Source organism: Coturnix japonica, chromosome 22 (genome assembly GCF_054131305.1).
Source record: "Coturnix japonica strain WE chromosome 22, WE-NBRP24, whole genome shotgun sequence".
Taxonomy (NCBI): domain Eukaryota; kingdom Metazoa; phylum Chordata; class Aves; order Galliformes; family Phasianidae; genus Coturnix; species Coturnix japonica.
This window is the reverse complement of record NC_140684.1, coordinates 5,429,084-5,452,474: the sequence shown is the minus strand read 5'-3', so window position 1 is coordinate 5,452,474 and position 23,391 is coordinate 5,429,084. Positions and strand designations below refer to the sequence as shown.

The window sequence follows — 23,391 nt, the reverse complement described above, 5'->3', positions numbered from 1 at the left end:
CATAGTAGCACTTGGGTGAAGAACACCAGCCCTTCAATTGCATCCTCCACTTTCAACTCCATTTTCAACTCGATGGGAGCAATTTCAAGGCAGCCTCCTGCCCCAGCAGTCTGTGGTAGCAGAGATTATCCACAAGGTCCCCATGGCTTTGTTGTTGTTTTTCTGGACAGAAACGAGCTGCCACTGATGGGCTGGAATTCAAGGGGATTTGCTTCCTATGGGAAACCAGATTGACTGGGGATGATGCCAACTTGGGTGCCTGTTTCTTGCTGGATTTAAAAGCTCCCCCGTGGCCAGTGAAGGAAGTTCCCTGGTGTAATGCCCTGATCTGCTGCTTTTTTGGTACCTTTCAGCCTGAACTTAAGGTATTTCTGTCTGCCTAGGAACTATCATTGCCATTGGAAGTGCTCTGCTGGAAAACCAAGTGCTGCTTTGATCCTGTGAAGACCTCCCAAACAACATCAGCAGATTGAACTTCCCCACTTGGTTGCCATCCCTAGTTCCCTCTGTGAGCAATGTACAAAGACCAGGCTGCCCCTTCCTGCTGGGGAACAGGAACAAATCGAGAGGAAACCGCACTCAGGGCTGCAACCACAGCGGTGCTGCAGGGCAAAGCCACAGCCCCATGGAGGAGCAGGGGGCCTAGTGCAGGTCAGTCCCTCACCTGCAGGCTCACTCTGCAGGCAGAGCTCTCAGCCCGGCCCAAGGCAGCGGGGAGGCTTTATTTATGTGGGGGGGCATTATTTATGTGGGGAGGCTTTATTTATGCTGGGAAATAACGGGCTGAGTCAGGCCTGTGCCACATGCTGCTCTTAAAATTGGCTTGTTGAAATTCCAGACAGCTGGGCTTTAATGGGCTATCAAGGGCCATGAGCTCAGTTGTTCTGTGTACATCCAAAGCGATTTATCTGTAGACTTGAGGATGTAACCTGTGTAACTGTGAGCACCTCTGAGATTGCTGAGTTCCCCATTGATGTTCCTTATCCCTTCCAGTTTAAAAACCCCCCGATGACCCAGGTTTTATAGCTTTCCCAGGGACCTCTTTGATGCATAATCCCTGTTCCCTGCTCATCTCCCTCCCACAGAATCACACAATGAGCCGGGTTGGAAGGGACCTCAAGGATCATGTAGTTCCAACCCCCTGCCTGGCAGGGCCACCAAACATACACCTTTACTAGATCAGGTTGCCCAGGGCCCCGTCCAACCTGGCCTTGAACACCTCCAAGGACGGGGCATCCACAACCTCCCTGTGCAGCCTGTTCCAGGGCCTCACCACTCTCCTAGTGAAGAACTTCCCCCTGACATCCAACCTAAATCTTCCCTCTTTTAACTTAAAGCCATTTCCCCGTGTCCTGCTATTGTCAGCCCTTTCCAAGAGTTTACTCCCCTCCTGGTTATAGGTTCCCTTCAGGTATTGAAAGGCTGCAGTGAGGTCACCCCGCAACCTTCTCTTCTCCAGGCTGAACAAACCCAACTCCCTCAGCCTGTCCTCATAGTTGAGGTGCTCCAGCCCCTGATCATCTTCCTGTCCCTCCTCTGGACCCTTTCCAAAATCTCCATGTCTTTCTTGTACTGAGGGCTCCACACCTGGACACGGTACAACAGATGGGGCCTCACAAGAGCCGAGTAGAGAGGGACAATCACCTTCCTATCCCTGCTGACCACCCCTCTCCTGATGGAGCCCAGGATCCCATTTGCTTTCCGAGCTGCCAGAGCGCACTGCTGGCTCATGTTGAGTCTCTCGTCCATCAGGACCCCCAGCTCTTTCTCTGCCGAGCTGAACCCAGTGTCCACCCGTCGTGTATCACCCCTTACAACGCGTATCTCCCCTGTCCCGTCCGTTCCCGTTGTGTTCCTATTGCGGTCTCCCCGCCGTTCCGTCCCGCCACCAACAGTGGGCGCCCCATCCCTCCCCGTCTCCCCGCCCCCCGTGACGCAGTGCCGGCCGGAGCGCTGCCCGCCCCCTCCCGGTGCCCGGGGCTCCGCGTTGCGGCGGGGCCGGGTTGTGCGTTGTGTCATGGAGCCGGGGCCGCGAGTGTCGGTGCCGCTGTTGGTGCCGCTGCTGGCGCTGCTGGGCCCGGTGTGCGGCGTCCACATCAAGAAGGCGGAGGCGGCGGAGCCCGGCGAGGCGCTGCGGTACCTGCACGCGGCCGAGCTGGGCGAGGCTCTGCGGGAGCTGGCGGCCTCGGCCCCCCCCGGCCTGGCGAGGCTTTTCAGCATCGGGCAGTCGGTGGAGGGCCGGCCGCTGTGGGTGCTGCGACTGACGGCGGGGCAGGAAGCGCCCCGGGACGGCGAGGAGCCCGGCGGGCCGCCACTGCCCGGGCGGCCGCAGGTGAAGCTGGTGGGCAACATGCACGGAGACGAGCCCCTGGCGCGGCCGCTGCTGCTGCAGCTGGGCCGGGAGCTGGTGCGGGGCTGGGCCGGCGGAGACGCGAGGATCGGCCGCCTCCTGAACAGCACCGACCTGTACCTGCTGCCCAGCCTCAACCCCGACGGCTTCGAGCACGCCCAGGAGGGCGATTGCGGCGGCGGCGGGGCGAGCGGCCGGGAGAACAGCCGGGGCCGGGACCTCAACCGCAGCTTCCCCGACCAATTCGAAGCCTCCGAGCCCGACCTGGAGCCCGTGCCCGAAGTGCGAGCCCTCATCGCCTGGATGCGGCGCAACAAGTGAGTGCGGGGCGGCCCTGTGTGGTCCGGGTTACCTTCATCCCATTCCCTTTGAGCTTTGGGGAGCAAGGATTAGTTCAAGTTTAGTTCGAGGATCTCTCCTTGTCATCACTCGCTTTGGGAGGCCCTGCAGGCTGCCCTGTGACTGCTGTGTCCTGCTCAGACAGCTCTGTTGTCCGGGAGCCCTCCTGGTTTGTTACAGTTCAGAGTTAGCTGCAATACAAACCCTTGCATGTTCTTAATGTCATTTTGGTAATTATTTTTTTTGCTTTCTGTTCGTTAATTTTAATGGTTTTGCTAAAGCGAGGTGAGGTTTTCATTTAAACCAGGCTGGAATAGAAAGAATGCAGCCCTTTGTGCACTGCTGGGCTTGCTGCACCAACATAGTGCTGGTACAGGAGGGAACGGGTAAACAAGAGCTGCTGGACTTAAATAATAAAACAACAAGAAATAGATAGCGGGTGTAACCCAATTCACGTGTGCTGTCTGAAGCAGGTATTGGTCGTGTTACCTCTGCTTAGAAACAAAATCATACTGAGCTTCAGTTCTTTTTCTGCTGGAGGCAGCTGTTGCTGGCTTCTTATTCACAGCATGACCCTTAATTCTTTCTTTCTCCTTCCCAACCCCAGGTTTCTGCTCTCTGGCAACCTGCATGGTGGCTCAGTGGTTGCAAGCTATCCCTACGACGACTCACCCACACATAAGCCCACAGGAGTCTACAGTAAATCGGCCGATGATGAAGTGTTCAAATATTTGGCAAAAGCTTATGCGTCACATCACCCCATAATGAGGACTGGCAAGCCAAATTGCCCTGGCGAGGAGGGAGAGACCTTCCCAGAGGGCATCACCAATGGTGCCCAGTGGTATGATGTGGAAGGTAAGCTGTGCTGCTGAGCCACTCTCGCTGCCTCTTTGGGTCACATAATAGTGTATAGAAATGATTTCTTCTTGCTCCTGCTGAGAAGCAGTAGTGATGGCCACCAAGGGAAGGATGGTAGGTGAGGAGATGTTTTTAGCTTGGGATGTGTTCTAGCAGATTGAAATGGCTTCATGGTCGCACTGGCAAGTGCTTGGTGAATCTCAGCTTGGGAGATGCTTGTGAAGAACAGATCTCAGCGCACTGGAGGGCTCTTCTGCCCTCATTAGTTGCCATAGGATTATCCTGCACCTGAGTAGCTTCATCTGGCAATGGGACTGTGGTTAAGGCCTTGAGGTGGTTACCAAGTTTTAATGATACAGGAAGGTGAGCTTTTGTTTATGAAATGAAAATCTAAGCAGCATTGAACTGAAACCAGCACCAGTGTCCTATGAGGGTTTTTCAACCTCTAAGCTTACTCGTGAGTTTGTAAATGGTTAAAAGGTGTCCAGCTGTAAAGGTGTGGAAGGATATAAGTGCACGGTGTGAGCTAACCTAGCTGCTGTACCTGAGGTGGGGTGCTTTGGCCATGCAGTGGGCTGCCCTGTGTGCATCACTGCTGCTGAGCCTTAAATGTCAGTGTGTGATGAGGTGCTCTTGTGGGAAGGACTCCGTGAGTAGCGGGAAGAGAAATCTTGGCTGCGCCCTTAGAAAGAATTACAGCATTTCCACATCCCCCTCTGCGGAAGTTGAACAACCACGGGCTCCCCAGGCAACACGGTGTCTTCTGTGGTGAGGACAGAGCACCAGTCTGGCATAACTGATGTGAAGAAGTTGCACTGCTTTGCTGTGTCTGGGCTGCTCTGCTTTCCTTCGCACTGGGGCTGAGGGAGAAGGCAGGAATGCAATGAAATCAGGCATAGCGGATCCCAAATAGCTCACAGCTCAACGAATCCTGAACATATGGTGTCTTTCCAAAACATGGATTTCAGAGTTGAATCATATGCTAACCCGACATCCACGTTTCTGGGGAAGCGAGGAGAGTGATCCATTATTAGACCTGATGACATCACCGCCGTGCTGGAGGAGGAAGTCCTTATCTGAGCGGTGGATGGGTCGTTCCTGAAGATTTCACTGTTCTGATAAAGTGCAGTGTTCAAACAAGATGTGGTTCTGCCATGTTTGCTAACAGCCGTCTCCTCTCCTCCACCCTGCCCAGCACAGCACTGGTATTTACTGGCTCAAGGTTCACTCTGGAAAGCGGAAAGTTCAGCACAAGGAAGGTTTGTGTAATCTCGTGCATCTGCTCGTGACGAACAGGATATCCTGGATGGTCTGTGCTGCCTTGTTCTGATGGTGGTTGTTATCGGCAACCGTTGAGATCAATAGGTTTCTTCACTGCAGCTCCAGGGCTTTTGGCTTCTTCCTGGACTGGGCTGGGTGTGCTCTGGATGGAGGCTGCTTTGAGCTTTCGGCTCAAGTTCCCCTGTCACTAGAGCAAGAAATGCTTCTCACCACAGCGTTAACTTCATCCTCCAGCTGGGATGGGGGATGCCCCACCAGTGCTAGCAAGCCCATAGAAGGTTTGCTAGCAGCTGTTGCACAGGTGTGAACATTTCAGGATGCCTTTGTCTTGGAAGTTAGCAAAGCTGGGGTTTGCCTGCTTTCCTCATGCAGGAAATGGCAAGGTGTGAGCTAGACCGCAGCACTGTGGTTTATAAACCTAATAGCCTCCAACGTTCAGCCTCTGCGGAAACAAACCCTTGAGCTGTGACAAGCCACAACCTCAGGCTCCATGCTGATGGCTGCAGGCAGTGATTATAGACCGTGTGCTAATGCTGGCTCAGAGTGCAGTGCTGTTAGGCTGACACCTGTGCCATCTCAGCCATGCCGTAACTTCTGTCTGGCTGCTGATCAGGAGGGTGGTGGCAGCCCTTGGAGCACATCCCACACTGATGTATAACCCACGAATAGGGGGGAAGTGCAGATGAGCTAACAGATAACGCAGGGGGCAGCCTGCAGATTTTGAAGTCATGTCAAGTTTCAGTATTGCTTTGTGGTTTGGGGTGTTAGCGCTGATTTTCAGTAGTGGATGCAGTCAGTGGTACAATGCTGTACTCAGACCGAGAGGCTTTAACCAGTGACTGGAGCACATGGGAGAGGACAGGGAAATCCTGGTACACTTTAGGAGCTCCCTGTCTGGGCTGAGCCCTGGTGAGAAGCATATGGCATATGGCATGCCTGAGGTGCAGGGCAAGTGCTCATGGCCTGCAGAGCAGGTTGTGCTGGGAAGGACTGCAGCCTCCAAGTGAACTGAAGCCAGGAAAAACAAAGACTTGAGAACAAAATGTTTCAACAGGTGGAAATTTTCCTACCACGTTTTATTGTGTGAAATCAAACATGCTGGAAAGCCAATTGCTGTGGGATTCTTTGTCCAGTTCACTGGTGCCAGACCCCATTAACTTTGTTTTCAGTAACCTCTTGTGTGTATCAAGCCAAGGTGGCAAGTGCAAACCATCCGAGTAATTCTTAAGGTCAAGTGTGAGCAGAGCATGGCTCCCTGCCACGCAGCTCAATGTGGCTGCTGCGTTCCAGCTGCTATAGATAAGTGTGTCTGGCACTGCTCGGGCTATCTCTGCTGTACATGTGCTTAGTCTTCCTTCCTTTGTAACCTCTAGGGCTTTTAACTACTGAATGGCCAGTTCAGATCAAGAAAATAATTGGAAATTATTTGTAGCCTTTCTGTGAAAGCTGCTTTCCTTGCTGCTTTCGGTCTGTGCCGTGCAGGTGCTGGAGGTGCCTATCAGGTGTTGAAGCAGGGAGAGGTTTGGTGGGGGTTACGTGTGTGTTTGTCAGATTGTGAGCAGCTTGTGGCAGCATCGAACTCAGAGCAGTTGAAAGGAGCCCTGAGTACAGCAGCTGCTTGTGAGATCCCTGCTGTGGCCTCTGCTAAAGGCAACTGCAGTGTGAGTTGTGATAGAAGGTTTCACCCCAGGGCTTCCTGGGTTATGCAGTGAGCTGCCATCGTGTTTATGTACATTTCTTTAATGTGAATCTTTATTTTTTCCTTGAGAAAACTGTTGGCTTGGTTGTTCGAGGTTCTAATGCCTCTTTTCACATGTAACATGAACCACTGGTCAGTGCATTGCATGGCAAGTTGCTGCTCTGCTCCCTGGGGCCTTGGAAGGCTGCAGGGTGTGCTGCTCTGGGTTGGAAACCTCACCTCCTCTGAGTTTTAATGACTGCAGACTAATGGACCAGAACATTCCCCTGCCTTTTTGGGGCTGTTGCTGGTCTCACACTGTGAAGCAATCAGCCCTGTCCGCAGAGGAAGCAACTTGTGCAGTGTATTTAATCACGTCTCTAGCTTGCCTTGTGCCATCTGCTCTCCTTGCAGAGCAGATAGGAGCCTTTCTCTTCTGTGACTGAGCTGCAGGTCTCCATCTCTTAGTGTCTGCTCTACTGAGAGCTGGAATTGGAGAGCTTTCTTCTTTATGCACTTTGAAAATTGAGTCTTTCCAGACTGGCCTGAAAGGCTTCTCTGGCATCCAGTGTATTTATGGTGTCGGGAGCTCCGGGCATGACTCGAGTGCTGCATTCTGCCGCCTGCCTGCCTGGTGTGGAGCTTGGCAGAGAGCAGAAACATGCTGCAGGGTTCCTGTGCTACGAGAGGTCTGAGCCTGCTGCCTAATACAGAGGGGGTGGGACAGCAGGGGGAGGATTCTGCTGGGCAGGGCTGCATCTGTGTTGGAAAGCAAGGGGTCAGCTCCAGCTGTTCTGGTACAGGTCTGTACACCTACAGATTTCCTGCCTACCCCCAAGAGGCTGTGCAGATATTATATGGAAAAATATGTGATTCCATATGCTGTAAAAATAGCTCTCCTGCTCTGCAGTGGGTCTGTGAGAAAGTCAAATATATGCAGCACATAACATCCATATTTTCAAGCATGCAGTGAACTATTTCTTGAAGAGACTCTCACCAAAATCGATGTACCACGCTCTAATTTAGTCCGTTACTACTCTATTATGGGTGAGCATCTGTCTTAAATCTACTTGAATGGCAGATGAAGCACTAAATATGCTTCGTAATGGCTCTGGTTTACGTATGGATGTTTTCAAATGCATTAGTATCCCGCTATGAACAGATGGTTCCAGGCTGGCAAATCGTTCTGCTATGCATAGAGTTTACAGCCTGCTGTGGGCTGCTTTTCTGAGCCTGGTAACAGGAGCTGTGTAAAACCAGAGTCACAGGCCTGACACCTCTGACCTCCTGAGCTGAGATTTGCAGGTGGGGTTGTTTTTAGGTCTTCAAACACTTTTTTTTTGGTCAGAAAAGCCTCTTTTCTGTTTTAATCTCAGCCCTTGCACAAGCTGCGGTGCTCTCTGTCTAGTGGGAAGTGCCATTTGATTTGGTATGAGAGCTGCCTGTTCCCTTGGTAGCAGGCTCCCAGAAGAACCAGGGAGAACTGGGACATCTCTGATCCAGCCCCATCCCTCCTGTCTTCCCAGAGCTCTGTGTTGTCAGTCCATCTGTTTCACCAGGCTGCCAAGGAGCTCTTCGATTCAGGACAGCAGTCCCTGTGTTGGACAGTGCGTGCTCATGGCTGCTATGTTCACTGGAGGACTGCTGTGCTTGGGGGAGTGCTGCTGATACCGTTCCAGGCCTTTTCATAACCTCTGCCAATGCCAGGGTGTGTGTTTACAGCATTATCTGCCCATCCTTTCCAGCCAGTTAGTTGTCCAGCACGTATTTCTTAGACTTACCTGCTGGCATCCTGCTGTTTGACAGGCTTGTGGTGTTTGGGGGTCTTACTTACTGTTGAAAGCTCCCAATGAGTGTTCAGAGCATTGTGTTAGCAGCCCTGGGCTCTGGACCATGCGATAATACCCAGCAGCCTCAAGTCCCACTGGTACATCATTTGTTCCTGTTTAAGAAACAGATTTGCACGTTGAAGGTTGATCTTAACTTCAGTAAATGGGATCAGGGTGCTTGGTAGAACAAGGTGACCTTTTTTCACTCACAGCAGTGCCTGTGGTTTCTCTGAAAGGAAGGAACGAACAGATAACCTTAATACTGGGAAACAGCTCTCCTGTGCTCCTGTGTTCCGGTGCTTTGTGGGCTGGTTGGTTTCACACCAAGCTGTTGAACTTCCCCAGGTTGGCATTCTGGTGCATTTTTTTGTGTCAAGGGTGAAACAGCTTCTCCTGCAGGCAGGTCTTATGAGTCTGAGGCTGTCTTGCAGCACTCAGTGAAGGACTGCAGCAGCAGCATTCCAGCTCTGTGTGCCTGCCGTGCTGTCTGGGCTCTGTATCGTCTGGCAGACAGCTTCCCAGAGGTATTGCCAGGTGCTGTGAGTTCAGCTGACAGAGCAGCAAGGCCAAAGGGTCTGCCTGCAGCTGAACACCCAGTGTGCTCCTTACTGGGAGGAGAGAACTCTGTGTGCCCCAGCAGAGGCTTTCACAGTGATCCCATCTGACTTTCCTGCTGAGGTTCTCTCCCTGGGGCTGTGGCAGTGTCCTGGTGAGTGCCACAGGGGGCTGAAGGACAGAGAGGAGCGTGTATCCTGTGGAGGGATGTCTGTGTATTGCTCTCATGACACACCTCTGCCTTGTTTCCTCAGGTGGGATGCAGGATTACAACTACGTGTGGGCCGACTGCTTTGAGATCACACTGGAGCTGTCCTGCTGCAAATACCCAATGACCTCTGAGCTCAAGATGGAGTGGGAGAACAACCGTGAATCCCTCCTTTCTTTCATAGAGAAGGTAGTGTGAGCTGATGTGGGGTGTGGGGACAGCACCTGAGAAACCCTTGTGCCCCTGGTGGGCTGGGAGCACTGCATCGGCTGCTCTCATGGGCTGCATGTGGTAACACATCTGCTGCAGATGCTGCCCAGAGGTTGGGGACTACAAAGCTCCTGTGTGTCTGTGGTTCTGCCACAGTTCCCACATCCTCGGTGATGGTGTCATACAGTGTTACACAGAAAGACTGTGAGTTGCAGATCTCACTACCCGCATGTGGGCTGAGTAGGAGACAGTTTAGCCTGAGGAGGGGGGTAGCTGTGTTCTATCCCTTGATATGGCCTGTAACCCTGCTGTGTTCATTATATTGCGTGCCCATGTTGATGAATGGGAGGATTAGCAGGGAAGGATCAGTTTTGAGAAGCTGCTGCAGTGCATGCTGAATTTCCTGTCCTTGCTCCCAGTCCAAGCACTGTCTGAACCATGGGCCCTTGTTTGTCTTTGGCAGCTGTCCTGCTCTGTGCATCTGGGGACAGGAGGGGGTGGTATTGTTGACGAGGACACTGTTGCCCTGCTGTTACCTATCTTCAGTCAGAGCTTTCTGTTGTTTTCCTCCAGGTCCACATTGGAGTGAAAGGTTTTGTCAGGGATGCAGTCACCAAGGCTGGTTTGGAGAACACGACCATTGTTGTTGCTGGCATTGCTCATAACATCACAGCGGGCAAATACGGTGACTACCACCGGCTGCTGGTGCCTGGGACCTACAACGTGACCGCCGTTTTGACGGGGTAATGCCTCCGTGGTGCTGCCTACTGCTTGTGTTACTTTACTTGATTTCTTCCCCTTGAGCATCTTGTGTATTTAAGGGGCTTGGCTGGAAGCTGCAGCAGGAAAGGCCTCCTGCAATGGATTAGAGCTGCAGCTGTGTTTGTTCACCCCCTGCCCTACTGAGGTGGGGAGCTGCTGAGTGCACATCACTTCTGCTCCCTTCATGTGCCTTGTATCGACCTGCATCTTACTTACGGGCAAAAGGAGGAAGAGCTGTAGGTCATCCCAGTAAGAGTTTCCCTCACATCTGGGGTGATCTTTTTGGGTTTTTTTCTTACAGTTACACACCACTGACCAGAGAAAACATTGAAGTGAAGGAGGGAGATGCAACAGAAGTGGATTTCTTCTTGCAACCAGTTGTGATGGCACCAGCTCCCAACCTCACACAGCTCACAGCAACACCCGCTCCCACTTCCACCATTGCTTCCACTGTGGTGCAGGCTGAAGCCCCGAGCCCAACCTCTCTCCATAAGCCCATCCAACCTGTGGATTTCCGCCACCACCACTTCTCGGACATGGAGATCTTTCTGCGGCGATATGCCAACGAGTACCCCAACATCACCCGGCTGTACTCCGCGGGCAAGTCCGTGGAGCTGCGGGAGCTGTATGTGATGGAGATCTCAGACAACCCTGGTGTCCATGAAGCAGGTGATGTGAGAGATTCTTTCTAGCAAAAAACACCAATACAAGAGATAGACCCTTAGCTTTGGGAGACTATGGGCAGAGCAGAAAGGAAATGTAGAGCTGGGATCTGAAGAGAGACTGAGCTCCTCTTTAGAAAGACCGGGTGCAGTGGATGGCTCTTGGGTGAGTTAAAGAGCATTCTTAGGGAAACTTAGCTGAGTGAGTGAGACTCTGGGGACAGAAAGACCAAGCACTCTTCTTGTACTAATATTCATCCTCTTGGTGTAGTGAGAACAGAAGGATATGTATTAGGTAAATGAGTGCAGTGCTGGTGAGATGTCTCCAAGCTTTAACATAACGGCCATAATTATCTCTTTGGTGTGGCTGTGTGTCTGCAGGTGAACCAGAGTTCAAGTATATTGGTAACATGCACGGGAATGAAGTTGTGGGGCGAGAGCTGCTACTGAACCTCATCGAGTACCTCTGCAAGAACTTCGGCACAGATCCTGAAGTGACTGACTTGGTCCGGAGCACACGGATCCACATCATGCCATCCATGAACCCAGATGGCTATGAGAAGTCCCAGGAAGGTAATGCTGCATGTGCTGAAACCCCTGTGGGATTTCTAGCTCTGAGAACAAGACCTGGGGTTTGTCGTACCTCTGGGAAGTGTAGAAGCGTTCTGCTGGAGCTGAAGTGCTGTCGGCACAGGGGGGATGGGAAGGGACTTGGTGTATGTGGTGGGATGAGTGGGTGGACCAACCACTGCAGGAAGTGGGCGGCTGACTGATGCCTGAAGTGGTTGGAAAGAGCTCTTATGCTTTGGCAGCGTTACATATGCTGCCCCTGTTTGGGTCCCCTTATGGTTTGCGGCTATCCCAAGGCTTATTTAAAAACAAAAAGAGACATTCCTTTTACACAGCTCATACTTGCTATGCTTTGGTCCGTGCTCTTACTAACATATGATGTGGGAGCCAGGCAGTCTGCAGAGCACTAGTCCAAGGGTAACGTAGGCTTTTATTGTGGTGTTGAAATTGGCAAAAATATTCAAGGAAGTCCTTCAAACTGCGTGGCTTTTGCAGATTGGCCCAACAAAGCTTGTCCAGAACAGTTTTCTGGAAGTATAGAGCTCTGCTTGTTTAACACAGAACTTGTCCAGCTGGTTTGAGAAGGTCTGAAGTTCTGTGGTCATGACAGCAGCTGCTGGGATTGTTTGTGGTTCAGTGTCCTTCTGCCAGCTGAGGCCTGACTGGCACTGATAGGGCCCCCAGGCACCTTTATGCACTCCTACTGGAGGAAGGTGGACGTCCCATCACTGTGGGGTGCAGGGAGCCAGCACTGTTGTGTTTCCTGCTGTTTCCCACTAATCAGTAGTGTGAAGCTCTTCAGTAGGAGGATGCAGCCTCCACAAATGGGAAACTGCATATGGTTCAAACCTGAACCTGTGTTTAATTTTCAGGAGATAGAGGAGGAACTGTTGGCAGAAACAACAGCAACAACTACGACCTGAACCGGAACTTCCCAGATCAGTTCTTCCAGGTGGCAGACCCTCCACAGCCTGAAACTCTGGCTGTCATGAGTTGGCTGAAGACTTACCCGTTCGTGCTTTCAGCAAACCTGCATGGAGGTACGTCAGCTACACCAGGCTCCTTCCTCACCACTGAGGTTTGAGGATGGAGAATGCAGGAATGTCTCTGCTGTGTTCGTGGCATGGACTGAGGAGTTCTGCTCTGAAACAGCAGGAGCAAAAGCAGCCAGGTTCCTGTACTGGGGATGGCGTCTGTAGAAAAAGGGGAAATCAAATCTACTGTTAGTTGGTTGGAGTTTGTGCTGCTGGAAGGTGGATCAGAAGCTGAAAGCCATGTCCCCAAGAACACCTGTAGGCAGTTGAAGAGGCTGCTGGGGGGAGCGCAGCCACTTTCTAAAGGGAGCACTTGCACGGGGCAGCAGCTGGCGTGTTGTCTGTGAAGAGATGGGGCGGTTGGGGTGGACTCCCCTGTCAGCTCAGTGGCTGGTTCTATGAACATGGCAGTGCCGAATATGGCAGTGCTGTGGCTGTTGGAGGCTTAATAGTATTTATAAATTGAGGGAAGAACAATGTAATCCTGAGGGTTTCCTGCCTCGAATTGCGCAGCAGTATGATGAAATTTGCTGTGATTTGATTATATTTTTAGAGTGATCTAAATTAAGTCTTGGTATTACAGTTTATTCCCTAGACGCTTTGTCTGTTGGCTTGGAGCTGTGGTGACTTGCAGGTGTTGCTCTGTGCTAACATGTTTAACACTGTAATGCAGAATTACAGTGTGTTGGTGAGAGGGAGCTGGCTGTTCTCCAGCAGCAGTGCTGTCTCAGTCCCACAGTGCCCTGAGCACAGCCTGCCTAGGGAAAGTCTTAGCCAGCCAGAGCTGTCATAGTCTGCCTGTCCTTGCTGAAGGCTGACAAGCTGCAGCAATTGGGCCAGAGGCACTGGGAGTGCTTTAGGAAATATCCTTTGTGTTCACTCCTTTGGGAAAGTGATTGTTAGCAGGCTGTGCCCATCCCTCCTGAACGTAAGGGCATGGCTTTGACGTGTTGTGGTTAGGGTTTGCCTTCCTTGTTGGATGCTGTCTCATCTTTTCCTGTACTTTTGTCATCTCTTCTGTTCACTGTGCATAATGCTGCATTTGTAGCCAAGTGTTGAGAGCTTGGACCTGAAACTCTCCAAAGAAAAAGAAAAGCTGCTTCTGTTAAGCTGAAGACTCCATTGCAAGTGTGCAAGTCTGAGTCAAATCTCATTTCCCCTGCAGGATCTCTGGTGGTTAATTACCCCTATGATGACGATGAACAAGGAATGGCCATATACAGCAAATCCCCTGATGATGCTGTGTTTCAGCAGCTGGCACTTTCTTACTCCAAGGTAAAGCACTAAAATGGGAAATCCCATCTTCCAGGATAGTTCGTGATGCTGTCCTGAGCCCTCTGAGTGGTAGAGGAGTCGGTCTGTTAGAACAAAAGTGCCAGTGGCTACAGAGAGCAGACTCAGCTTCATATGTTGCATCTTCTTTTTCAGGAGAATAAGAAGATGTATCAGGGAAGCCCATGTAAGGACATGTACCCCAATGAGTACTTCCCACATGGCATCACAAATGGGGCCCAGTGGTACAATGTTCCAGGTAAAGTCATCCTGAAGTCTCTTGAGGTGTTTCTTTCCAAGTTAACACGTGTGCAGCTTAAAGAATTTAGTCTGATCAATCACAGACTTTGCATTTCTCAACAGAGCTTACTGGGACTTGGGTTTCTTTTGTAACCTTTCCAGTAATGTACCCAGCTTAAGCCATTCCGGAGGGGAGGAATTTATGGTGCGGTGTTTCTGGTTACCAGCAGTACATGGACATGATAGGCATTTACAAGGAGGGTGGTTATTTGTCTGCAGTGTTGACATCCCTCTGAAACTTGAGTCTTTCCCCATGTTAAAAGCCTTTTCACTTTGGTATTAATCGCATGTAGTAGTTAGTATTTAATCATTCTCTAGTACCTGATTTTTTTTTTTTTTATGATTCTTTTTCCTTTGAGCAATGTTACAGCATCCTTCAGGTCATGTCAAAGCTTCTTTTACGTTCCTATTGTAGGTGGGATGCAAGACTGGAATTATTTAAATACAAACTGCTTTGAAGTGACCATTGAGTTGGGCTGTGTGAAATACCCAAATGCAGAGGAGCTGCCAAAGTACTGGGAGCAGAACCGCAGGTCCCTCCTGCAGTTCATGAAACAGGTGAGACATTTTGACCCCAAAAGATGGTGAGAGCTGCCTCTGGAAGAAACAGACTGATCCACACACTGCAGTGAGTGTTGCCTCCTGGCTGGTCCAGGTCCCTGCTTCACAGCAATCGTTCCCACCCAAACATGCATTGATTTCCCCTTTTCCCATCCTTATTGTGCCAAAAATCTGTATGGAAACAGCAGCCAGGTGGTGCAGGTGGGGGCATTTCATTTCCCAATAGCTCTGTTTTCCCTTGGCTAGAGTGTCCCTTCTGTGCTGTTTCCATCTGTCTTGTTGGTGCTGGCAGCACAGTGCAGCTGGGGCATGCAAACAAAGGTGTGGGGCAGAGCGTACCGTCATGGCATCATGAACCAAACAATTGCCCATTCGTTGTACTCATGTGATCTTTGTCCACACCAGCTTCGCCTGAGCCCTTTTGGGACGTGTTGCTCCTCCAGGTGCGCTGGGATCTGGCAGCTCTGCATGTCAGCACTCTCACAGTGCTGTATGTTGGAGGGCCTGCTCTGAGTGGGGCTCTCTGTGTCTGTGCCAGGTTCACCGTGGGGTCTGGGGCTTCGTGCTGGATGCCATGGATGGAAGGGGCATTCTCAATGCCACCATCAGCGTCGCTGAGATCAACCACCCAGTGACCACCTACAAGGATGGAGACTATTGGCGCCTCTTGGTGCAGGGGACGTACAAAATCACAGCATCTGCACGAGGGTGAGCGAGTCGTGGCACATGAGATAGGAGCTGCACAATCGCCATGGTCCCTTTTGAAGAGTTTTTGCTGTTTGTATTTGTGCTTCTAGCTTCCTTTGGCTGGAGAGCAGCAGCAGTCCTGTGCTGAGTGTCTGGGCAGGAGGGGGGTGGCTCAGATGTCAGGCCTAAACCACTGACATCTCCTTGTCCCTTCTCTTCCCCGGGCAGATACAATCCTGTCACTAAGACGGTGACAGTTGACAATGAAGGTGCAGTGCAGGTCAACTTCACTCTTAAACGGACAGATGCCAAAGTGGAGGAGGGGAAGGCGCCAGTCCTGAATACCCCAGACACCAGCGACCCCAATGAGAAGGAGTTTGAGACTCTGATCAAGGATCTCTCTGCTGAGAATGGCGTGGAACGCCTCCTGCTTTCCTCTTCAGGGAAAGTCTCTCCTTATCGATACCGCCCCTACAAGGACCTCTCCGAGTTCCTCCGAGGCCTCTATCTGAACTACCCGCACATCACCAATCTGTCCAGGTGAAAACTCAAAGCAGCAATGCTCAGCTTTTCCATGTAGTGCAATGATGAGCTGTGAATGTGATACAGAGATGGGGGGAGCTTGTTCCTGTCCTTTCCTGTGGTGCCTGAGTTCAGAGGAGCCCCAGATATCAGGGCATAGTGGCAGAACATTGGCTGCAGGTACCCACAGACACATCCATGTGCTTTTTCCTGAGACCTCATTTTACTGACAACCTGGGGTGCAGTCAGCTGCCCTGGGTGCCTTGCACTGATATTCCCAGCACTGAGATACCAGGTTTCTGCAGACATTTATTTCACACACTCTGTTCCATCTATTTTTCCAAATCCTGTCTTACAGCTGTAGAAGTGGATAAATATGGCTTAGGAATCTTAGAAATGTAGAGTATTCTGGATTGGAAGGGACCCATGAGGATCATAAATCTGATGGCATTTTTTCAATTATCTGCCTTCAGATTTTAATTGAATGCTGTGAGATGTGTTTGAGGTAATGACCTGAGCCAAGGTTTCTGTCTTCCTGCAGGAGCTGCCTTGTAGTCCCCTGCTCTCCCCTCTGACCTGTAGCTATTACCCTCTGTCAACTTCAGAAGGCACAAATCCAGCCTCTTTGTCCCAGGGCCCTGGTTGCTTGTTGTCACCAGGCACAACATGCTCATATGCTGCCCGTGCTGGTGCCAAGGCTGCTGTTCTGAACTGTAGCCTCTATTGTCCTCCCAGTTGCATCAGCCCTGATTGTGTTCCCTGCTTTGCTTGCATTCAGTTTGCTAACTTAATGGCACGACTGTAGCAACAAGTTCTGTGCTGCTGAAAATAGGCCTGCTTTTGTCCTCTGAACTGGTGCTTTATGGATTAAGTTTGATCTCTGGATGTATCCTGCACTGACTAGAGAGGAGAAAAAAGTCCAAAACAAACACAAACCCACTTGGGAACATGGAGGCATTTAGCTGTTCCTTCCATGCTTACTGTGGTGTTATAGGCTATATGGAGATGCATGGAGTGTTCTATACATCTCTACCTGGATGTTTGTGATGTAGCTGAGTGTCTCAGTAGCCTGCTTGTGGAAGGAGGCAGCATTCCCTTCCACACCGGGGTTTCTCCATAAAGCCAAGCTCTGTTCCTGAGCTGACGCTCTGCTTTCTTCTCTCTCGGCAGCCTGGGTCAGAGCGTTGAGTTCCGTCAGATTTGGTCCCTTGAAATCTCCAACAAGCCCAACAAGTCTGAGCCTGAGGAGCCCAAGATCCGCTTTGTTGCTGGGATTCATGGGAACGCTCCTGTTGGTACCGAGCTGCTCCTGACACTGGCAGAATTTCTTTGCATGAACTACAAGAAGAATGCTGCTGTTACAAAGGTGAGGAGCTCTGCTGCAAGGGACCGTCTTGGAGGCCTCCAGTTGTATCCTGAGAAGGCAGCACTCGTCAGAACTTGTCTTGTTCTGGCATGTGGGTCCAACACACACAGGGGGGATGTTAGGAGATCTGTGGGGCTGGTGGAAACCTGTGACTCATGAAATCAACGGAAGCAGCCATTCCTAGGAAAAGATTGAGGCAAAGGAGATGTACAGAGAACAAACCTTATTAATTGTACTGATGTGTTGTTTCCTTCCTGCTTTATTCAGCTGATTGATCGAACACGGATTGTGATTGTGCCATCCCTGAACCCAGACGGACGGGAGATAGCACAGGAGAGGGGCTGCACCTCCACGATAGGCCGGACTAACGCCCACGGCAAAGATCTGGACACAGACTTCACAAGTAAAGCTAATTGATGCAAACTGACATGTGGTGTCCCGTAGAAATGCAGGCTGCAGTAGAGGTCTCCTGTTGGCCTCCCTGAGGTTGGATGTAGTCTCTGATTGTGGGGTTTTCCTGTAAAGGTGGCAGTGCTCCTGCCTCAGAGCTGAGGTAGCACAGCTGCTGGGAAGCGTCCAGAGCTTGAATTCCCCTTAGAGACTGTAATTCGCAGACGTTTATATGGAAGAGAGAAGACAAAGCAGAGCTCTTTAGGAACAGTACAGAGATCAGACAGTATTTTTTCCTGTTAATTGATTTCTTTCAGTTCTACGTTTCTATTCTTGCTCCTTGGAAACAGTTTCCTTTTTTCATGCTTTTAACAGCCTGGTATTTCCAGAGCTCTGTACCAGTGCTGTGCCCACCTTTCCTGGACAGGAAGTTTTCTCTCTGGCCACCTTTGGCTGGAGTCATCCCAAGTGCTTTCTTAGGAGTCAGTTCAGGGACAATGAAGAAAGCAAACACACATGAAACACCCTCTGCATCATGAAAGTAAATAGATTGGGAAAACAGTGCTGTGTCACATTTGTTAAGCTTTGCAGGTGGATTCCACCCATGAGCAGTGTGGATGAGGTGCTTTACTTAATCTTTCAGAAGCAATCTGCTGAGATCTAGCAAATGTATTTTCAGTCAGATAATTTCAGCCATAAAGAAGAAATGTATTTCTGCAAGCCTCTCAAATAGCAGAGCTATAATCAATTCTTCTTCCCATTTGTTGTTCTCGTTTACAGGCAATTTCTCCAGGTATTCAGGAACACGAGAGCCTGAGACCAGAGCCATCATAGACAACCTGATATCAAAGCGGGACTTCAGCCTCTCTGTTGCTCTAGATGGTGGATCTTTGCTTGTCACTTATCCCTATGATAAGCCAGTGCAGACAGGTATGACTGACTCCTCCAGGGTCTTCCATGCAATTAGACTCTGGTTAGATGACTGAGAGCTTGTAAGGTGTAAGAGCTTGTCCTTTTCTTGGTGTTCTTGTGCTGATGGTGTGCCATATCTTCCTTTTGGGTTTAACCCTTTGGTTCTGGAGAACTGCTGGTAGTCTGTAAAGCAAATCTCAGCACCCTCACAGGATTTAGCTTGGAGTCAGAACAGTTATTGTTTCTGTTTTCAGAACAATACTTCAGTTTTTCCTCTGCATGTGATACCACCTCTCGATGTGAGAGGAAATCTGAAATCCCTCTGAAGCAACGTGTGATTGTTTTATATAGGATCATGGGGTTAGAATAAGAATCTCTTCCCCCATTTGATAGGAGCTGCACTCCCAGTGTCTCACCTTTCTGTTTGTAGTGGAGAACAAAGAAACGCTGAAGCATTTGGCATCTGTATATGCAAACAACCATCCGTCGATGCATTTAGGCCAGCCAGGCTGTCCAAATAAGTCCGGTAGGTTTGGTTCAATCCTTTATCTTCCTGACCACTTGTGCTGGGTTCTGCCAGGAGCAGATCAGTCTGATTGCTGTGTTCTTACTCTCACAGATGAGAATATTCCTGGGGGTGTGATCCGTGGCTCTGAATGGCACAGCCACCTGGGAAGTATGAAGGTACTTCATCTCATCACAATGCTTTCCTTCCTTGCAGATATGTCTTTAAATTTGGGCAAAACCTCAACCATCTTCAGCTGCATTCTGGGAAGCCTTTTAAGTGCTGCCTCTTGTAACTGTGTCGGTTTTGTTTCAGGATTTCAGCGTTACATTTGGTCACTGTCCTGAGATCACTGTTTATACCAGCTGCTGTTACTTCCCTAGTGCAGGGCAGCTCCCTGGCCTGTGGGCAGAACACAGGAGGTCTCTCCTTAGCATGCTCGTGGAGGTGAGCAATGGTCTGAGGGGAGAAATCCTTGCTGGGAGTGAAGGTGGTGGGATGGATGCATTACTTTCTATTGGGCTGAGCAACCCTTGCTGTATTACACGATCTTATTTCTTAAGGGAGAAGGGGGGTGTCATGGTGGGGTGATGGTTAAGGTTGCTGAAGAACACGGTGTATTTTAAGGGGAGGCCTAGGTCTTGTTTTACTTAAAAATGTGCCTTACACCTGGACTTGAACCTGAGACATTTGAAATGCTTTGTTTTGTTTCAGGTTCACAAAGGAGTCCATGGTTTTGTCCAAGACAAGAGCGGCAAGGCAATTTCTAAAGCTGTCATTGTTCTTAATGAAGGTTTGAGGGTTTGTACTAAGGAAGGTGGCTATTTCCATGTGCTGTTGGCTCCTGGTTTGCACAACATCAATGCTATAGCTGATGGGTACCAACAGAAGCATATGCAGGTATGTGAATTTCTGTTGGGAGTTTTCCTCCCTTGCTTTCATATGAAGGCATCCATCCCTAACTTCTCTTACTTGGCTGTACCTTGTTGGCTGTGTTTAGCTTGTAGCTACATTAGTTGTCTTCTGCCTTGTTATAATGGAGAAGTATTTCTGAACATGGCAGAGTTTTTTCCCTACACTTCATTTATCTTTGGTGTCTTCTTGGTCTTTGTGTAAACATTGAGGCAGACTGAGCTCTTGCATCTTTCCATAGGTCTTGGTACGCCATGATGCACCCAGCTCTGTGTTCATTGTATTTGACATGGAAAACAAGATATTTGGTCTGCCACGGGAGCTGGTTGTAACGGTTGCAGGTAAAGTGGTAGCTTCATTCAAAGCTTTCAGCCTTATTTTCTGTGCTGGTTCATCCTGACGGGAACCATTTTCTTTTTTCTGAGCTGGAAAAGTAGCCTGCAGCATTGAGTCATTTCCTCCTGCTTTTCCCTTCTAAACACACGCTTGGCCCTGCAGACTGGTCCAACAGCACTTGGCTCTAGTGATGCTGGCCTAGCAGATAAGAGGGAGAGAGGAAGTTGAGAATGTTGCAGGGATCTGAAAGGTCCTGAATGGACCTGGAGATGGCTAGAAGGGGGAGAATCTGGTTGTGCATAGAGCTGGGACCCAGCAGATCTTACATCTTCCCCAAGGTCTCTTTGAGTGGCCTGGTAATGGGTAAGCACTAAGGAATTTATTTTTGTAGCTGTGGCTGCAGCTGGGGAGGCTGGGATTTATTTCCAGTGGTCGGCAGAGTTGCTCAGTGATGCTATCTTACATTGCTAGCCCAGAAAATAAAGTTAGTGCTTCTCTACTGTGATGGAGCTCCTTCTTCCTATGGCACAGAAGTGAGGAAAAGTGGCTGTGATTGTGTAAGAGGAGACTGATTCTGGGAAACACAGAAGCTTCTGAGGTGGGGAACATGGAATTAAATTGAGTATCTTCTCTCTGACAGGTGCAAGTATGTCTGCTCTGATCCTCACTGCCTGTATCATCTGGTGTGTCTGCTCAATTAAGTCCAACAGACACAAGGATGGCTTCCACCGCCTGCGGCAGCACCATGATGATTATGAAGATGAAATCCGCATGATGTCCACTGGCTCCAAGAAGTCCCTCTTGAGCCATGAATTCCAGGATGAAACAGACACTGAAGAAGAAACATTATACTCCAGCAAACACTGACACCTCCCTGACAGGAAAGGAAGTTCCCATGGACTGACTAGCCCCAGTGGGAGGGAGGGGTGATCCCTCTGGATCAGTTTTGAAACATTAACTTGCAGGACTGTGTCCTCCAGAGATGTTTGGGTGGCAGCTCCTGACTTCCTTCTGCTGTTTGCTCTGTTCCTATGTACATGCAAATCAGTGGGTGTTAGAGGCTGTGTTTGGGTTGAGGGCATGGCTTATGTTTTTAGGGCAAGGTCTGGAGGTTCACATGATGCTGACTGAAAGGTAACTTAGCAGGGCGGCCAGCAGAGTTCCTACCACTTCCCCAGCATCTCAACACAACGAGCAGATGGTGGGGAAGTGCCCCAAGACCTGTGTGGGGTCATAGTCACAACACTCTGAAGTGGTATCTACCTGTTTTGGTTTCATTTTTCTTACTGTACGTGGTGGAAGCCTTGATCCATCACCAACTCCACGTTCTGCAGAGCAGCCCTTGGAAACAGCCTGTACTTGCTTCTCAGCTGCTCCCTTGGAGCTTTTCCCTACCTTGAGATGCTGTGTTCAGCCACGCTCTGCAGTGGTTTTGGAGCACCTCTAATGTGTTGCTTGTTCCAAGCAGTGATTTGGCATCCTGAAAGCTGGGGGAGATGACATCAATTCTTGGTGTGAACTGGAGAAAGGAGCGAATGTCAGAGCTTCAGTGAACTCTGACCAAGTTCAGCAGCTTGTCAGCTCTGCAGAACTGCTGTTCCTGCTTCTGGGGAAGAGAATTTCTGTTCCTGTCATCCCTGGTTGCATCTCATTTATGTGGACTTGGCTTTTGGAGTCTCATGTTAGCGTGGCAGCAGTGCAGTGTCTGGAAGCACAACTGGGGGTTGTACTGAGCATTACTGGAGTAGCAGAGAGAGTATCTGTGGCCTGACTTCGGTCTTGACTTTTTGAAGAGCAGCTGCACCCTTTGCTGTTGTCCATTTAATACCACTTAGTTATCAGAGCACTTAGAAAACAAGCTCTGGTCATGCTAGGCACCGAATTAACCTGCTGGCCTAGCTTAGTTCTGCTACTGCAGCATCCATGAGGTATGTAGCAAGAGCTCCACCTGCTTGTATGTCTGCAGCGTGCTGTGGGGCCTGAGTGCAAGGCGTGGGGAAGGGCTGAGTGGCTGCTGCAGGGAAAAGCAGCCAGATTCTCTTCTGGAGCACTTAAGAAATTAGAAAGAGGAGCTGCAATGTGTATCCTCAAGCTGCATGGAGATTGTGGGGCGTAGAAGGGGTGAGCAGAAGGGCAGGATGCCCAAGACATTCGATTTCCAAAGCTTTTATATATTCCTGAAGTTCTCGTGTTTTCTGGGCAGAAGTCTGGGGTTAGAATGTAGGCACTTCTTTCCTTGCTGCTCGTTCTTTATTTGTTTATTTTTCCCAATGGTCCAAACTCTGCGGTGCCAGGAGCACTCACTGCCTTGGATATCCAGCATACCCTGAGCTGATCTGCCTCCAGCAGGCCAGGAAGGGCTGCTCCTGAGATCCCATACGTGTGATGAGGGCTCTGGAGGAACAGCGTGGTATATTCCCTGTCCCATTCTGCTGGTCCCTATCTTGCAAGGAGCCCTATGGGTGGTAGATGCCTCTCAGAGCCACGGGGCTGTGGCTGTGCTGAAGGTCTTGGAAGCTGCATGGAAGGGTGAAGGTGACCCTCGGGTGGCAGTGAAGACCACCTTCCCTCTAATGTGGTGTTGGTATAGGGCAGGAAGCATGTGGTAAGGTGCTGTGGAGGTAGGGAGATGATTGTCCACAGTGCTGCCCTGCATTGCTGTGCTGTGAATGAGCCCCTCAGTGCCCACACAGGGGTCGCATCTCCCGTTGGGTTTGGTGCTGCGCTGTGACTTCAGCAGCTCCGTCCCCAGCAATAAGTCCTCGGGAATCAACACACGGGGTGTCAATGGGGCTGATGGGGCCGGCGGCTCCGTAGCCGTGTGAGTGCCCCCCCTCTGTGCCGCAGCGGTGCCCAGGAGCCCGGCTGTCCTTCTGTCTGTCCGTCCGTGGAAGCGTCCGCCCCACGCGCACTGTGCCTTCGCTGTACGTTGTCACGAGGGTCTCAAAGCGTCCTTCCCAGGGAGGTAAGGGCCGGCTCGGGGCCCTCGGGTCGTTTTTTACCTGTATTCCGATAACCTGTATAAAACTATTTTGATGTCTGCCCGCCTCCTCTCGTTCTTCGCCCTCCCGAGGTCGCAGGGATGGGGACATCCAGGAGGGGAGTAAACTCTTGGAAAGGTCTGACAATAGTAGGACACGGGGAAATGGTTTGAAGTTAAAAGAGGGAAGATTTAGGTTGGATGTCAGGGGGAAGTTCTTCACTAGGAGAGTGGTGAGGGCCTGGAACAGGCTGCACAGGGAGGTTGTGGATGCCCCGTCCTTGGAGGTGTTCAAGGCCAGGTTGGACGGGG

The 23,391-nt window shown here is 50.5% G+C and overlaps 1 protein-coding gene across 2 annotated transcripts; it reads left to right on the top strand.

Moving 5' to 3' along the window:
* Positions 1-941: 941 nt before the first annotated feature.
* CPD (carboxypeptidase D) lies at positions 942-23,139 on the top strand. 2 transcript variants are annotated; one of them, XM_015880951.2, is made up of 21 exons: positions 1,921-2,667; positions 3,297-3,544; positions 9,145-9,287; positions 9,882-10,051; positions 10,372-10,739; positions 11,114-11,305; positions 12,175-12,342; positions 13,502-13,611; positions 13,765-13,867; positions 14,324-14,466; positions 15,008-15,177; positions 15,385-15,696; positions 16,849-17,044; positions 17,312-17,447; positions 18,215-18,364; positions 18,777-18,872; positions 18,966-19,030; positions 19,167-19,298; positions 19,566-19,751; positions 20,005-20,104; positions 20,740-23,139. In XM_015880951.2, the coding sequence occupies exons 1-21, from the start codon at positions 2,018-2,020 to the stop codon at positions 20,964-20,966; spliced, it is 4,065 nt and encodes a 1,354-aa protein (XP_015736437.2). In that variant the 5' UTR covers positions 1,921-2,017; the 3' UTR covers positions 20,967-23,139. The 2 variants fall into 2 exon arrangements, 1 of the variants encoding a protein (XP_015736437.2); XR_014936508.1 differs by lacking the exons at positions 20,005-20,104; positions 20,740-23,139 and having other exon boundaries at positions 942-2,667; positions 18,740-18,872; positions 19,566-19,667.
* The last annotated feature ends 252 nt before the right edge of the window (positions 23,140-23,391 follow it).